Source organism: Crotalus tigris, unplaced genomic scaffold (genome assembly GCF_016545835.1).
Source record: "Crotalus tigris isolate CLP2741 ecotype Arizona unplaced genomic scaffold, ASM1654583v1 scf7180000020534.110733, whole genome shotgun sequence".
NCBI lineage: Eukaryota > Metazoa > Chordata > Lepidosauria > Squamata > Viperidae > Crotalus > Crotalus tigris.
In genome coordinates, this window is record NW_024098067.1 from 30,602 (window position 1) to 44,459 (window position 13,858).

The following is a 13,858-nucleotide window of genomic DNA, read 5'->3' on the forward strand; positions in this document are numbered from 1 at the left end:
ATATAGGGGAAGTGGGTTCTAGTAGCCTAATAGCCACCACCCAGTGGCCTTATTAAGAGAACAATGTAATGATGGAAGAATTTGAGCAAGTGAACGATTTTCAATTTTAAGAACCAATATTGTTATGTATACTCAAGGTGGTGGGTTTCTCACAATCTTACAGTGCAGGATAAGGGAGACAGATCTCTTTGCTGATAAAAGAGGATGTGCACAGCTGTGCGATGTTTATACAACAATGGTTTGAACAATTATCAGTCTGAAAATTAATGTTTACGCCTTGCACAGTGCAGTTTAGTAGAGCTTCTGGAAGAAAATTTTGGAGAAGGCTGTTCCACCTCCACCAGAGGAGGCCATTTGAAATGTCCAGTTTACACAATAAAATATTTGGAGCAGGACCCATCACTCTGTTTCCAATTTTCTCTATGTCTCTATGTGCATAGACAAAAACTAGCAAAGCGCTTCCGGTGCCTGTTGTATTGCAGGCAATATGCATCCCCATCTCCGAAAAAATATCCTCTCCATAGGATATACAGTCACATAGTCAGCATTGATCTACCTGTTTCTCTCAAGGGCCAGATAATTTTGATCACATGACCTTGGGGATGCTGCACCGGTCGTAAGTGTGAAAATGGGTCATAAGTCACTTATTTTCAGGGCTGTTGTAACTTCATACGATCACTAAACGCACTTTTGTAAGCCAAGGACCACCTGTATTGGATAAAATGGTATAACCAGTAATAAGGGTTGGTCACAGCTGCCTCGTTGCTGGAGACGCAACTCAGGTTTAGATGTCGTATTAGTGCCATCTCTGGGGCTAATCTTAAAAGGGATTGTCAATGTGTCTCTGAACTGATTGCTGTGTGTTAAAAATGCACCTACGGTATTCCCCAGGAAGTGGAATCTATGGAGACATCAAGAACCTCCTTTATTTCTTTCAGTTGCTGACCTAGATATTGCAACGCGTAAGGCTTAAGTAGCTCACCTAGATTATTGCCAATTTGGCTCAGTGTAAGTCTTCGCAGTCAACTAATAAAATAATCTTTGCATAAAGTGTCCAATCTGCATAATGCATTCTGCTCACAGTGAACCCAATGAATTTAAAACAGGCTTTCCTAAGCTCAGGCACCTCCTTTCATTTTAAAAGCTTTGCTGTAAACCATTATCTACACCTATAAACTATACCCAGGCATTACAGCACAGGCCCCAGACCGTCTATTATCATCACAGAGTGAAAGAACCAGAAATGAGAGCAAGATAAAATGATTTTTAAAATGAATTCAGGACCAATGGAGTTTGGTCGATTAAATCAGTTCTTAAAGGGCTTTCTCTCTCTCTCTTTTTTTTTTTTTTGCCCTCTGCTTTTAAGCATATGTATGTTTGCTTAAAAACATGCCCCTTTACAAAACAAAAAAGTAAAATAATGGTCTAATTCAGGGGTAGGCAACCTTGGCTTTTATGATTCGTGGACTTCAACTCCCAGAATTCCTGAGCCAGCATGGCTCAGCTTAGAAACCTCTCACTTTCCCCTCAGCATGGCTGGCTCAGGAATTCTGGGAGTTGAAGTCCACCAGTCATAAAAGAGCCAAGGTTGCCTACCCCTGGTCTAATTAAACTGTATAGACAATTATTTATTACTGCCGATAAGCCCTTGGTTCACAAGCATTGCAACAAGCTGGTCCATCGATCATAGAAAGTTCTATGAAGTAGTATGTGAGGTAGTCCTTGACTTATAACTGTTCATTTAGTGACTGTTCGGAGTTACATCAGTGAAAAAAGTGACTTATGATCCCTTTTTCACATGAATATTGCAGCATCCCCAGGGTCACGTGATCAAAACTGACCTGCGGTTACCGCCTAGACAATAAGAACAGAAAGAAGCTTTAAAGAGACCTGAAAACAGTTTCCTAGCAGCATCATTCCCCATTATGTGCACACCAATATTTACTATTCTGTTTTGGCCTCTAGTCAAAGCAGACTAGAGCTTCCTGGTTCTGCAAAACACACACACACACACACAAACACACACAAACTTGTGGAACGCATTTAACCGGAAGCAAAAGCAAAATGAAGATATAAAATAAGGACATTTCCAAATTACAGTCCACCCTTTTCCCATTTCCAGAGATAGCAAATTGATGAGTCCTCTGGCTGCAAACTCTTACAATTAAGAACAAAAATGATCTAACTAAGATGGTTTAGACACTTTCTTATATCACCCATATGTTTCAGAACTGGGCAAGCAACACAAGCCGGCTCCGAAATAAGAATCAATTTATGCTCTTCCCAAGGGCCAAAAATCTTGTGTGGAACATTCCCGATTTCACGGTTTGAGAGCCTCCTACAAAACTATCTATGAAGCTGCAGCATAATTGCTCCTGAAAGAAAGCAAGGCAAATTCAAGGCTCACAATCTCTGCAAGGAAATAAAGTAAACAGAAGTAAACTAGACAGGCTGAATAGATTGCAATGTGCCCACTTGTTTTTATCTGTCTAACCAGTAATTTATTCTCTTACTATTATATTTGTATGCTCAAAAGATATGCAGTCTCCGAATCTTGCCTAGACTTGCATAGCATCTCTGGATTGGCTGAGACGTTGGTCCTATCTGCCTCAATTTGTATATTCTCTCAATTCTAATACTTTTTTTTCTGTATATACGAAGAGCCTCTGTGTTGCAATAATGCATATTTAACAAGTCAGGTAGAGAGGGACAAAATACAAGCATGCATCTCAACTCACTCTAAGATTTCCGATATGAATTCATGCTGAACGAGTCCAGCAGGGAACAAGGCAGAAGCACAGGCTCCGAAATTGTACAAAGCTTGGGTGATGTCCTTCAGCTCCGGGCACCAAAGACCAGTGTCTGCTAAGAAGAGAAGAAAGGGTTGAGATCAGTAGACCAAAAGGGACAAGAAGACAACTTGTGATCGGATTTCTGGGATTAGTACCAATTTTGGGGTAAATATTCCTTGCCATACCCAGAATTACGCCTCCCAAGATTCCATGATAAAAAGATAAATCAGATTCTTGGTGTACCGATGCAATACGGTCTATTACCAAGTTGCCCGCTCTCAAAGTGAAACACATACATGACACACACCTAAACATACTATATACAACATATGTATAGACCCACACCCCTACATATACATAACAAATAAATATGAATCACTGTCCATCTTGAATACATAACAGAAGGAGGAAGCTTGAGAGTTCACAAGGTTAATGCTGTATGGAACGAAACTCTGGCTGAATCTGGATGTTCTGCTTCGGATACCACGAAGCCCCCCCTCCCAGAAGGTAACAAGGAAAACAGGTCGGATGTGTAGTGCCCCAGATAAGCAACGCTTCTGTGCTATGTCCTGGATGGGAGGGAGGGAACTGCCAATGATCTTTTCCGCCGTTCTCACCACTCTCTACACTGCCTTCCTGTCTGAGGCAGTGATGCTTCCAAACCAGACTGTGATAAGGGTCATAAGTGTGAAAACCGGTCATAAGTCACTTTTTTCAGTGCTGTTGCAACTTTGAAAGATCATTAAACAAACTCTTGTAAGTCAAGGACTACCTAACAGACATATAAGTATGTTGGCAGCTGTGACTCCACAATCAGGGCAAGAACACAGTTAATATCCTAGAAGGAAATTTCTCTCAACCCTAGGAAGAGATGGTTGTGGAAACAGTTATGGAACAGACGTGGGCTTTTTGCGCTGAGCCAATGATCTGCCAAAGAATGGCGTCTCCATCGCTTCCCCAGGGCCCACTTCCCCTCCACTACGACTCTGCTTTCATAATGAAGCATGAAAGCAATTGTAATACCGGCTGGGCAAAACGGAAGAAATATAAGACAGGTAAGCCATCTCTTCATTCATCCCACAGTGCTGCAAAGCTTCCCTCTGTCATATTTCTTCCTTAAAAGGCTAATGCATAGAGTGGTTAAAAATGACACCACTTAAGTGCCAAGTGACAGGCCAGATTAGGCTCGCCTCTCGCGCATGCCTTGCCGTGGAACCGAAGAAGCTCGGGTGAGAATAACAGACGTTATTTATGCATTTATACAGAACGTGGCGCATAATGGAGTTCCCATTGCGGGTCGCTTTTTTTTTTTTTTTGTAAGCTGCAATGTGCTCAGCAGATTGACCTTGGCAGGCCCATTCTTCAGCAGCCCAGGACACAAGCTGTGGATTCTATTTCGGCACAAACTGTGTTTGCCCAGGGCAGCTTACAACTCTTTCCAGAGCCAGTCGTGAGAATCACAAACCAAGACATTTCTCATTGTGGCAAGCCCGAATGAAATTAAGGTGCTGCTCCCACACGGATGAAGGAAAGATCAAGCTAGGAGGTCTCTCGTTCAAGGCCACGACCGGTCTTGTGAAAATTGGGGCTGCTCTGCCAAACAGTTGTGGGCATTAGTTGCTGGCCCAGATCTTTGGTCCACCGATTTCACTGCTTCGGGGAACAAGCCAAGGTAGCAATTTCATAGCTTCCCACAGTGCCCAGAGGTCCGAGTCAGCGGCTCATCCAGCTGCCAGTGGGATGGCAGAAACACAGCTACCAGTATCTTCTCTTGCCACATTGGCTTCTTGCTGGGCACAGAGTGAGAGAGGTAAAGATGCCCTTTGGAGCAACTGGGGTGGGGAAAGGAGTGCCGGGGGGGTGTGCCAAGGTGCCATAGCATCCTAGCTACGGAGGGGAGGAGACTCTAGGAGAAACGGATGGAGAGGGCCTGCTTGCTCTGTAATGCCAGGAGAAACTCTGCAAAACTCTCTTCGCAAGGGGTCATCTCAAGCTGGAGCTAATCCGAAACTTAATCAGCTTAGCTTTCTGAGCCCCAGGATGTCACAGGGAGGCATGTGGAAGCAGCCGCCGCAGCTAAAAGACCTCTCAGGAGATTTCCACCCAAATTCTGGAGCCTTTCTTTCTCCGTCTCTTCCCTTTTGCTGGAGAAGCCGATAACCTGGCAGGTCTCTCCAGGGGACTTCCAACGCTCCCTGTGCATGATTATCGGAGAGAAATGTACATTCAACTCAAACCTCTGCTTGTCTTGCAAACCATTTACAGACCTGCTTTCTGTTCAGTTGAACAACTTTTCCAAAATTGCTACAGAGGAGAAGGAGAAGGAGGAGGGGAGGGGGTACAGGAGAGAGGGAGAGGAGGAGGAAGAGGGGTGTAAGAGAGGAAGAGGAGGGGAGAGAGGGAGGAGGAGGGGAAGGGGTAGGGGAGAGAGGGGGAGGAAGGAGGAGAAGGAGGAGGAGTAGGGAGGAAACTGCTCCAGTCAAGAGCAGAGCGACAGGTTCCCCCTTTTCCTCTGTCACCTCACAATTACCTGACGCCTGGCTGGGTCCCGTCCCGTGCAATTTTGAAGATACTCACCTGGGACAGGACGCGGCGTAGGAGCAGTAAAAAACCTCTGAGGATTTGGGAGGAAAATGGAGGATATGGGCATGTCTGGGAGGCTCAGACAAAAAAGCCTTTATCTGCCGCAAATGGCGAAGGAGATGGAGTGGGAAAACAGGGAACAGAGTGCAGGAGTTAAGATTGCCAAGGCACAAGGCCTTCTTAGGACAACGGAGGGATGGGGAGAAGCATCCCTTATGTATTCACATCATTTCTATCCTGGCTCACCTTCTATGAATCGCCTTGCCATAATAAAGTAAACTTGTACAATTAATTGTGAAGTGGGACACCATGATTATCAATGTTGAAACAGATTAAAAAGGAGAAATTTTTAGAAAGGGTTAGTAGAGGGCCACCACGGTGGACCATTCAGTGCTGAGGGGGTAAATAAAATGTTGCAAATAAAGTTGGCACATGCATTGCAGGAGACAAGCCAGCTTAGAAAATGATGGTTGGTGCATCGAAGGGATTCCCCGGTTGTTTGAACTAACATCCTCGCAAGAAGCAACGGAAACCATGTGAAGGCCACCTTAGCCGTCTACTGATGACATGTTATGGCATGTAAAAGACCTGGGGCTTCAACTGTGGTCCCTATTTTGACTTTTTTGACACCCTCTCTTGCGCAGACACCCCTGGTTTAGGTATCGTGCATGATTCTACACAACAGCTTTCCCCTCAAAAATATAACCTTGATTGAATCCAGGGGTTTTCACCCTTGGCAACTTTAAGGCTTGTGGACTTCAACTCCCAGAATTCCCGAGGCAGCATGGCTGCCTCGGGAATTCTGGGAATTGAAGTCCACAAGTCTTAAAGTTGCCAAGGGTGAAAACCCCTGCTTTAACTTTTCCTAGGGTTATTGCCACACTAGATTTCACCCATATCACCCAAGAACTGAGTGGACTTTGTGCCAGAATGTCAACATCGAGATTTCATCTAGCATGAAAAAATTGCATAAGCTCTGACAATTTCACAGGAATGAGGGCTTTCTTAAAGGAGAAAACAATTCATGGAAGAGGGGACACAGATGATGCCCCATCCCAAAGGGGAAATGTGGTGCCAGCCCCTGACTCATGGCTTGTTTAACAATAACGCACGACTAAGCTCCAATTAGCCAATACAGAATGTTCTAAGTCAAAACCACATTATAGTTTAGTGCAGGAATCCCAAGCTGTTCGGGGTCACTGGACGCATTTGGCATTTTGAGAGCATCTTAGGAGCGTTCCCACACAAGGGCTGCTGAAAAACTCATAGAGCAGAAGGCAGACAAAGCAGAGCACAAAGCATTTCATTTTCTAAAAATACAAAGCTCAGATTTTTTTTTTTGAAAAATAGCAGTCATGCACAAGACAAGGTTTTGCTTTGTTGATGGAAAGAAGGAGAGAGAGAGAGAGAGAAGAGGTGAAGTTGAAGGAGGGGAGGGGAGACAGGGAGAGTGAGGAAAAGAGAGAGAGGGAGGAAGAGGAGGACGTGAATTTGGCACACCAGAAAGTTTGTGCTCCGTGGATTTTCTGTTTCCTTTTCAGAAATTTCAGAATCAAATCTGGTGCCTCTTCCATATTTGCTCACCATGATGGCCAGGAGCTGAAAACCCGACACTTTTGGAAGGCACCAGATTTGGAAAGGCTGAGATTTAATTTTTGCAGGAGACTTAAATTACAGCATCCAAATCCAGCCTGATCATCGATGTTTTTCAGTCTTGGGTGGATGAAAACGAGCACGTATAACATCCCCGTTTTCATGACAACAGCTAGCGTTTATTAAGTTCCACATTCCATTATTATATATGAAGTTTTTTAATGCTTTGTTTGATCCTCTCTGCTTTGTTTGATCCTCTCTGCCTGCTTTATTTTGCCTTTCATTAGCTAATCTTTTTTTTAAAAAGTGTTTTAATAAAAGAAAATTACAGGAGAAAAAGCGCAGAAAACCCCTAAAGTATGCTACTACTGACAAATATTCCTTATGCATGTGATACACTGTCCTTCAACAGAGTAGCTTGCAAGATACCTGAATTGTTTTGATTTGTCCTGTAGTGGCCCATTTGGCTACCACTCTCCCTCTCCTCTAGAATCACTCTTAATGTGAGCCACAAATCTGAAGGCTCTCACATCTCCACTGTAAGCTAGCCCTGGGGGAGAGAGAAGCCTGGACTTCCAGGTTAGATACCATGGCAAATATTCTAAAATTGTTCCCAAATCCTGTTGCAAATTTGTCCGAGGCTTTTTAGGCTTCGTGGAAGTTAACTCGTGATCCACACGGATGCTTCTGAGCTGCACTGATTGAATAGCCAAGTCTAATACTTTCTCCAGCTGGCAAAGGCTGTTACTTTTCCAAATGTTTATTGCTTGCGCTCTTCACCCTCTACGAGAATGATGACTCTACAGAGAACAAAAGCCAGAAAAATCAAATCCGGTAAACAGGCCCGTTCACTCATGGCTCTTGCGGTGAACGACCAGGCACATTTCTGAAGTCAAAGAAGGAAGTGGGAAGGAAATCTCTTCCTGTGCTGAGAAAGCCATTAAAGTATCTCTGCGCCTCTTCTCTACTTTCCCATCTGCTGGATGAACCTGGGGCCTTGATACTTGCGCCCACACGTCCCTCGCCAGGATGGAGAACTCGCATGTGGGAGCACAGGAGGCCCACGTTTATCGTGTCTTCAAGAACACGTCCCTCAGACCTCATGCGAGTGGGTTACTGGACACCATTTTTACTGGGGTTTTCACTGGAATAAGTTGTAATAATAGAATACAGAATAACAGAGTTGGAAGGGACCTTCGAGGTCATCTAGTCCAACCCCCTGCTCAGGCAGGAAACCCTATACCATTTCAGACAGATGGTTGTCCAATCTCTTCTTAAAAACCTCCAGTGTTAGAGCATTCACAATTTCTGGAGGCAGGTCGTTCCACTGGTTTATTGTTCTCACTGTCAGGAAGTTTCTCCTTAGTTCTAGGTTGGTTCTCTCTTTGATTAGATTCCATCCGTTGCTTCTTGTCCTGCCTTCTGGTACTTTGGAAAATAGGTTGACACCCCCCCTCATTTTTGTAGGTTCGCCACCACCGACTTAGGATCATCTTGGGCAGGAAGCAGGTCCCAGTCCTCTGCTCTCAGTCCTTCCCTTCCTTCCTTCTCCCGGCAACTCTCTCGCTCAGCCCTTAACCTTGCTTGCTCACTTTCAACCCTCCTACTGTTCCTTGCTCCCAAGGCTTCCAAGAGTTGATTTGTGCCAGATGTTCGCTTTCCTCTCTTAAAGAGCCGTGTGGCAGCTCTGCTCCTGTCCAGCTTCCCTTGCTCTGACACGCCTACTCTCCTGGCTCCAGGACAGCAGGAACTGTGTGCTCAGTTGGAGCCGAGCTTTGCAGCTGTGCTGGAGGCTTCTACTCCGATTCTTCTGATGACCACACCGGGTGTGGCCTGGAGTAAGCCTTTTGCATTTACTCCTATCTTGCAAACATTAAGTAGTAAGAACTAGAAAACTGGCCTAGTGAGGGTCTCTACCCTGGTGAGGTTCTTGGGGTATGGACCAGTTAAGAGGCCTCCCCAGTGTACTCTGTAGGACAGGGGTTCCCAACCCCTGGTCCGTGGACCGGTAGCGGGCCGCAGCACGCCAGCAACCGGTCCGCACAAACAATCAAAGCTCCATCCGTGGGATGCAAGCTGCACACAAAACCACGTACTCTCCGGTCCACAGAAAAAACTTTCTCCATGGAACCGGTCCCTGGTGCCCAAAAGGTTGGGGACCTTTGCTGTAGGACACTCCCCCCACCCCACAAGAAGCAGAGAAGATTACAAGCCTCATTTTCTGCAAACAGAACCATCCCATTCAAACATGTTTTTGCCCTTTAGCTATTTGAGACACCTTGACTCTGTTATCTGTGTCTTTCTTACACTCTACCTTTTATTTCACTCCTACCCACACAGGGTCTGTCTTGAACAGGCGGACAAAGACCTTCTCTGCTGTGGCTTCTCACACCCCAGGCCGCTCTTCCAGCAGCTGCACAGAAGTCCCGGGTGATGTCCCGGCCCCACCCGGGGCCTCCTCCACTTCATTAGAACCCAAGCTAAGTTTCCTCCCTGCGGCCATCTGCCTTGGAAGCAGCCGGAGCGCACAATGGCACCCTTTTATCCAGAATGCTTTGCAGGGGACAAGTCCACCTCTGGCGGCAGGCCCAGCTGCGGCCCAGCAGAGGTGGACACCCGATCCCATTGTGGGGTCCTCTAAAGGGAAGGTCTCTTGAAGCGGTGGCCAACGGCACTGAGGAAGCGGTCCGGATTCATTCAACCCTGAGGGAGAGTGAATGACAGGCGACATCAAGCAGACTGAGCTGAGGAGGAGGAGGAAGAAGAAGAAGTGCTGGAAGCTGACAGAGGGAGGAGGAGGAGGAGGAGGAGGAGGAGGAGGAGGAAGAAGAAGAAGAAGAAGAAGAAGAAGAAGAAGAAGAAGAAGAAGAAGAAGAAGAAGAAGAAGAAGAAGAAGAAGAAGAAGAAGAAGAAGAAGAAGAAGAAGAAGAAGAAGAAGAAGAAGAAGAAGAAGAAGAAGAAGAAGAAGAAGAAGAAGAAGAAGAAGAAGAAGTAGTAGTAGTAGTAGTAGTAGTGGTGGTGCTGGAAGCTGACAGAGGGAGGAGGAGAGGAGGAGGAGGAGGAGGAAGAAGAAGTGGTGCTGGAAGCTGGCAGAGGGAGGAGGAGGAGGTGGTGGTGGTGCTGGAAGCTGTTAGCCTCTGCTGGGACACTGGCCTTGGATGTCAGCCTGAGTTTATTGTCTCCTATCGCTTCCATTCACTGTATTAAAAAGCTTGGGGACAGAGAGGAGGCCTGCTACGGAGAAAATCAATAGCTGTCTACAAACAGATGTAAAGCCATTCACAAAATCAAGACATTTAAGCAAGAGGGACAGGGCTCAATCGATACAAGTTATTGGACTTTTTTTTTTTTAACTCTGCAGAAAATGGGCACATTTTCATGCACACTTTAACCGACAGGGACACGTTCACCTGCTCAGTATATATCTGTAGGTGTTTCAGTCTAAGGGATGCATTGATGCATGCTTTCTTAGTCTGGAAACACAGGACAAAACGTTTTCAAGGTTTTTTTTTGTTTTGGTTTGGTTTGAATTCTCCCGGAAACGAACATTTGTCAATTCATAGCAAATTGGGATGGAAGACATTTTTTCCCTGGCCAGGGAGGAAAGCTCAGCATCTTTATTCAAAATACAATCCCAGACCTACTTTGATGGGGGGGGGGGGAGAGGGAGAAATCAATAGGAAAGTTGCTCTTTACTTAGTGCAGTGTTTCCCAAACTTGACAATTTTAAGGCATGAGGACTTCAACTCCCAGAAGTCCACATGCCTTAAAATTGTCAAGTTTGGGAAACACTGACTTAGTGTATGAATAGATTGGCCATAAGGTACATTTCACTTATATACAGTGTTTCAAACCAGGCCAAAAATTTGTTGAGACAGTTTTCGAAACTAAAGCTAGCCCGACTAAAAGCAAACATTCAGTGTTATGTATCTTTAACCATCATCGTGGGACTAACTGCCCCAGAGTGATCTAAAGAAAAGCCAGCAATGAGCAAAAACGCTGAGAATCTTCTAGTAGCTAATATCTCCTTTCTCCAAGGAGCCTTCCAGATTCCTGATTGGGAGAGATCTACAAAGAGATCTGCTAAAAATGGTAGAGAAGTTCTTCAAGATTTGCAAGTTCCCGAAAATATTTCCCCCGAAAGGAAGTTTGGCATGTGAGGTTCAGCATGGAGGGACTGTGCAAAAAGCTGGCCTTGCTCAGTTCTTCCTTTAGGGATGCAATTCCGTGAACTCAGGCCAGGCTTGACAATTAGAAATAATGAGTCGGCCACTTCAGATAGCAGATGCTGAGAGGCAGGGAAGAGGGACTAAAAAAATAAAAATCAGGAGACAGGCATATGTGTGCAGGGCTGCTGCCCTCAGCTGTGCAGGAAGACGTCAGTTCACAAGTGTTATAGCCAGATTTAACTGTCAGCCAGATTAGCCTCTGCAAATGATCCAGTGAGAGAGAGAGAGGCACGTCTTAGATTTTACTGCAAATTCTACAAATGAGCTGGTCTGGCTCAAACTATTTAGAAAAATCGGCAAGATTTAAGGAGGACACGGGTTAGCAGAAGACATTCCGTTGTGTTGTTCAACCTGTTGCACAGTTAAAGATGGCCTGTATGGGTGGGCTTCTGGCATCTCAAGGGTCTCCACGGGGTATGGTCAAAAAAGTCAAAATGGTGGCTGCAATGGTCTGCAAAGCTTGCCGATTTTTAGTATGCGTAGAGTGTAGACCAGGGGTAGGCAACCTCGGCTCTTTTATGACTGATGGATTTCAACTCCCAGTCAGCTATGCTGACTCAAGAATTCTGGGAGTTGAAGTCCATCAGTCATGAAAGAGCCGAGGTTGCCTACCCCGGTGTAGACCTTGCAGTGTGGTCTGCACATTAAGAGGCATGGTGGCGCAGTGGTTAGAATGCAGTATTGCAGGCAAACTCTGCCCAGTCTGGAGTTCAATCCTGACTGGCTCAAAGTTGACTCAGCCTTCCGTCCTTCCGAGGTTGATGAAATGAGGACTCAGATTGTTGGGGGCAACATGCTGACTCTGTAAACTGCTTAGACAGGGCTGTAAAGCACTACAAAGTGGTATATAAGTCTAAGTGCTATTGCTATTAACGCTTTCGAGGGAAGAAGAGGGTGGGCTACACTGCAAAGTGAGCCATTTCACACTCACAGAGGAGGATAATGTGCTTTCTTGCAGAGCTGGGGAAGGGCACTGTGGAGTCCGTGCTTTTTTCCTTTTCAAATCATGTTAAGCTATTTTAGGACTGCTACCATTTCATGTGTTTCCCATCTCAAAATAGCAGCAACTGTGCTGCCAATTCTCAGCCAACAGGGTCCCTCTGTGGGTCTTTTTCTATAAAAAGATGAGCTTGAGAATCACGCATGGCTTTGAAGACGAAGGTGGCCACCCACAAACTAAGGCAAATACAAGAACAGTACAACGCTGCTTGACAAAAAAAAAAAATGGACCCCCACTTGGCTTCTGAATATACAGAATATATATAGTTTGTAGCCATACTAGCACTGGTGATACCGCCTAGTTTGGGTAATGAAAAATCTGCAAGAAAAGAACCAAGCTCACAAAGGACCCCTCAGTAACCTTCGCCAACAAGTGACAGGTTTCTCACACACAAGAGGTATGAAGAGTCCAAATTTGTTCAGGACTGGGCAGGAAAACCACTGCGAGATGATTAAACATTTCTTAGGGGTGTAACCGCACTAGGTTAGGAACTGAGAAAAGGTGTAAGTTGTTGTCTTGCCTTAGGCATGAACCCAGCTGGGTGGTGCTGGGCAGTCGCTCTCAGCTTAGGAATAAAGCAGTGGCAAACCACTCCCGAAAATATTGCCAAGAAAACAGCAGGGGACTATTTTGCCAGAAGTCAACATGGGCTTGAAGACATAAAAGAGCTAAGGAAGAAGGAAATCTTGGCTGAAGAGCTTCGCTAGGACCAGGAAAGTCTTAAACTTTCCTTATTTCTCTTCTGTGGCTGAAAGCAAAATAACAGGTATGCAGAAACTGACTAGCTCCACCTGTTCTTTCCCCACTTGGAATCCTCGTTCTCATTCTAGCCTGACAGTTAATTGCTAAGCAGAAGATACAGAGGTAGCCCAGAGAAGATTATGATTCCTTTGATTCCTATCTTTTCTGCCTGCTTGGATGTCTGTTTCATTTTTTTTTCCTTGTCTCATCCTCCTTCAAAGCTTGAAATGAGCCGAAGAGAGGAGGACACAGATAAGATGCTTGCTAAAATAAGCCGATTCTCTAGAAAGACGGGCAAAGTGGAAAAGGATGCTCCCAATGTGGAAATCTAGATGAGAAAATATTTGTACATGTAGACAACAAAAGCCAACCTATCATACCTGGCCGTTTCAGCTCCAAATGCACCTGCGTTCTTGCAAACAGGCTACGCCTCATTGTTCCCTCTTAAATAAAGTGGTAGATTTGCCATAAAGCCAAATGCAGCCAAACGTAAAGCCAAATGCAGCAACTATCACAAGTGGTGGCCTGAATTTGGCACCAGGATGAATTGATGATTCATTATCATCAACGAGTTGATAATGGATTGATGGTGATTAGGGGCCTGGAGGCTAAAACACATGAAGAACGGTTGTAGGAACTGGGCATGACTAGTCTAGTGAAGGGAAGGGACCAGGGTGACATGATAGCAGTGTCCCAAGATTTGAGGGGCTGTCACAGAGAGGAGGGGGTCCACCTATTCTCCAAAGCACCTGAAGGCCAGACAAGAAACAATGGGTGGAAACTAATCAAGGAGAGATTCAACCTAGAATAAGGAGAAATTTTCTGACATTGAGAACAATTAATCAATGGGATGGTTTGCCTTCAGAAGTTCTGGGTGCCCCCATCACTGGAGGCTTTAAAGAAGCGATTAGACAGGCCAC

The 13,858-nt window shown here is 45.3% G+C and overlaps 1 protein-coding gene across 1 annotated transcript in view; it reads right to left on the reverse strand.

The window, feature by feature from the left end:
- The window catches only part of LOC120318916 (protein FAM178B-like), a gene marked incomplete at its 3' end in the record, with an annotated part of 74,634 nt that overhangs the window by 15,692 nt on the left and 45,084 nt on the right, over positions 1-13,858 (reverse strand). Inside the window, exon 12 of the mRNA XM_039367075.1 lies at positions 2,739-2,862. Coding sequence (XP_039223009.1) covers positions 2,739-2,862 — 124 coding nt within the window. The remainder of the gene's footprint in view (positions 1-2,738; positions 2,863-13,858) is intronic.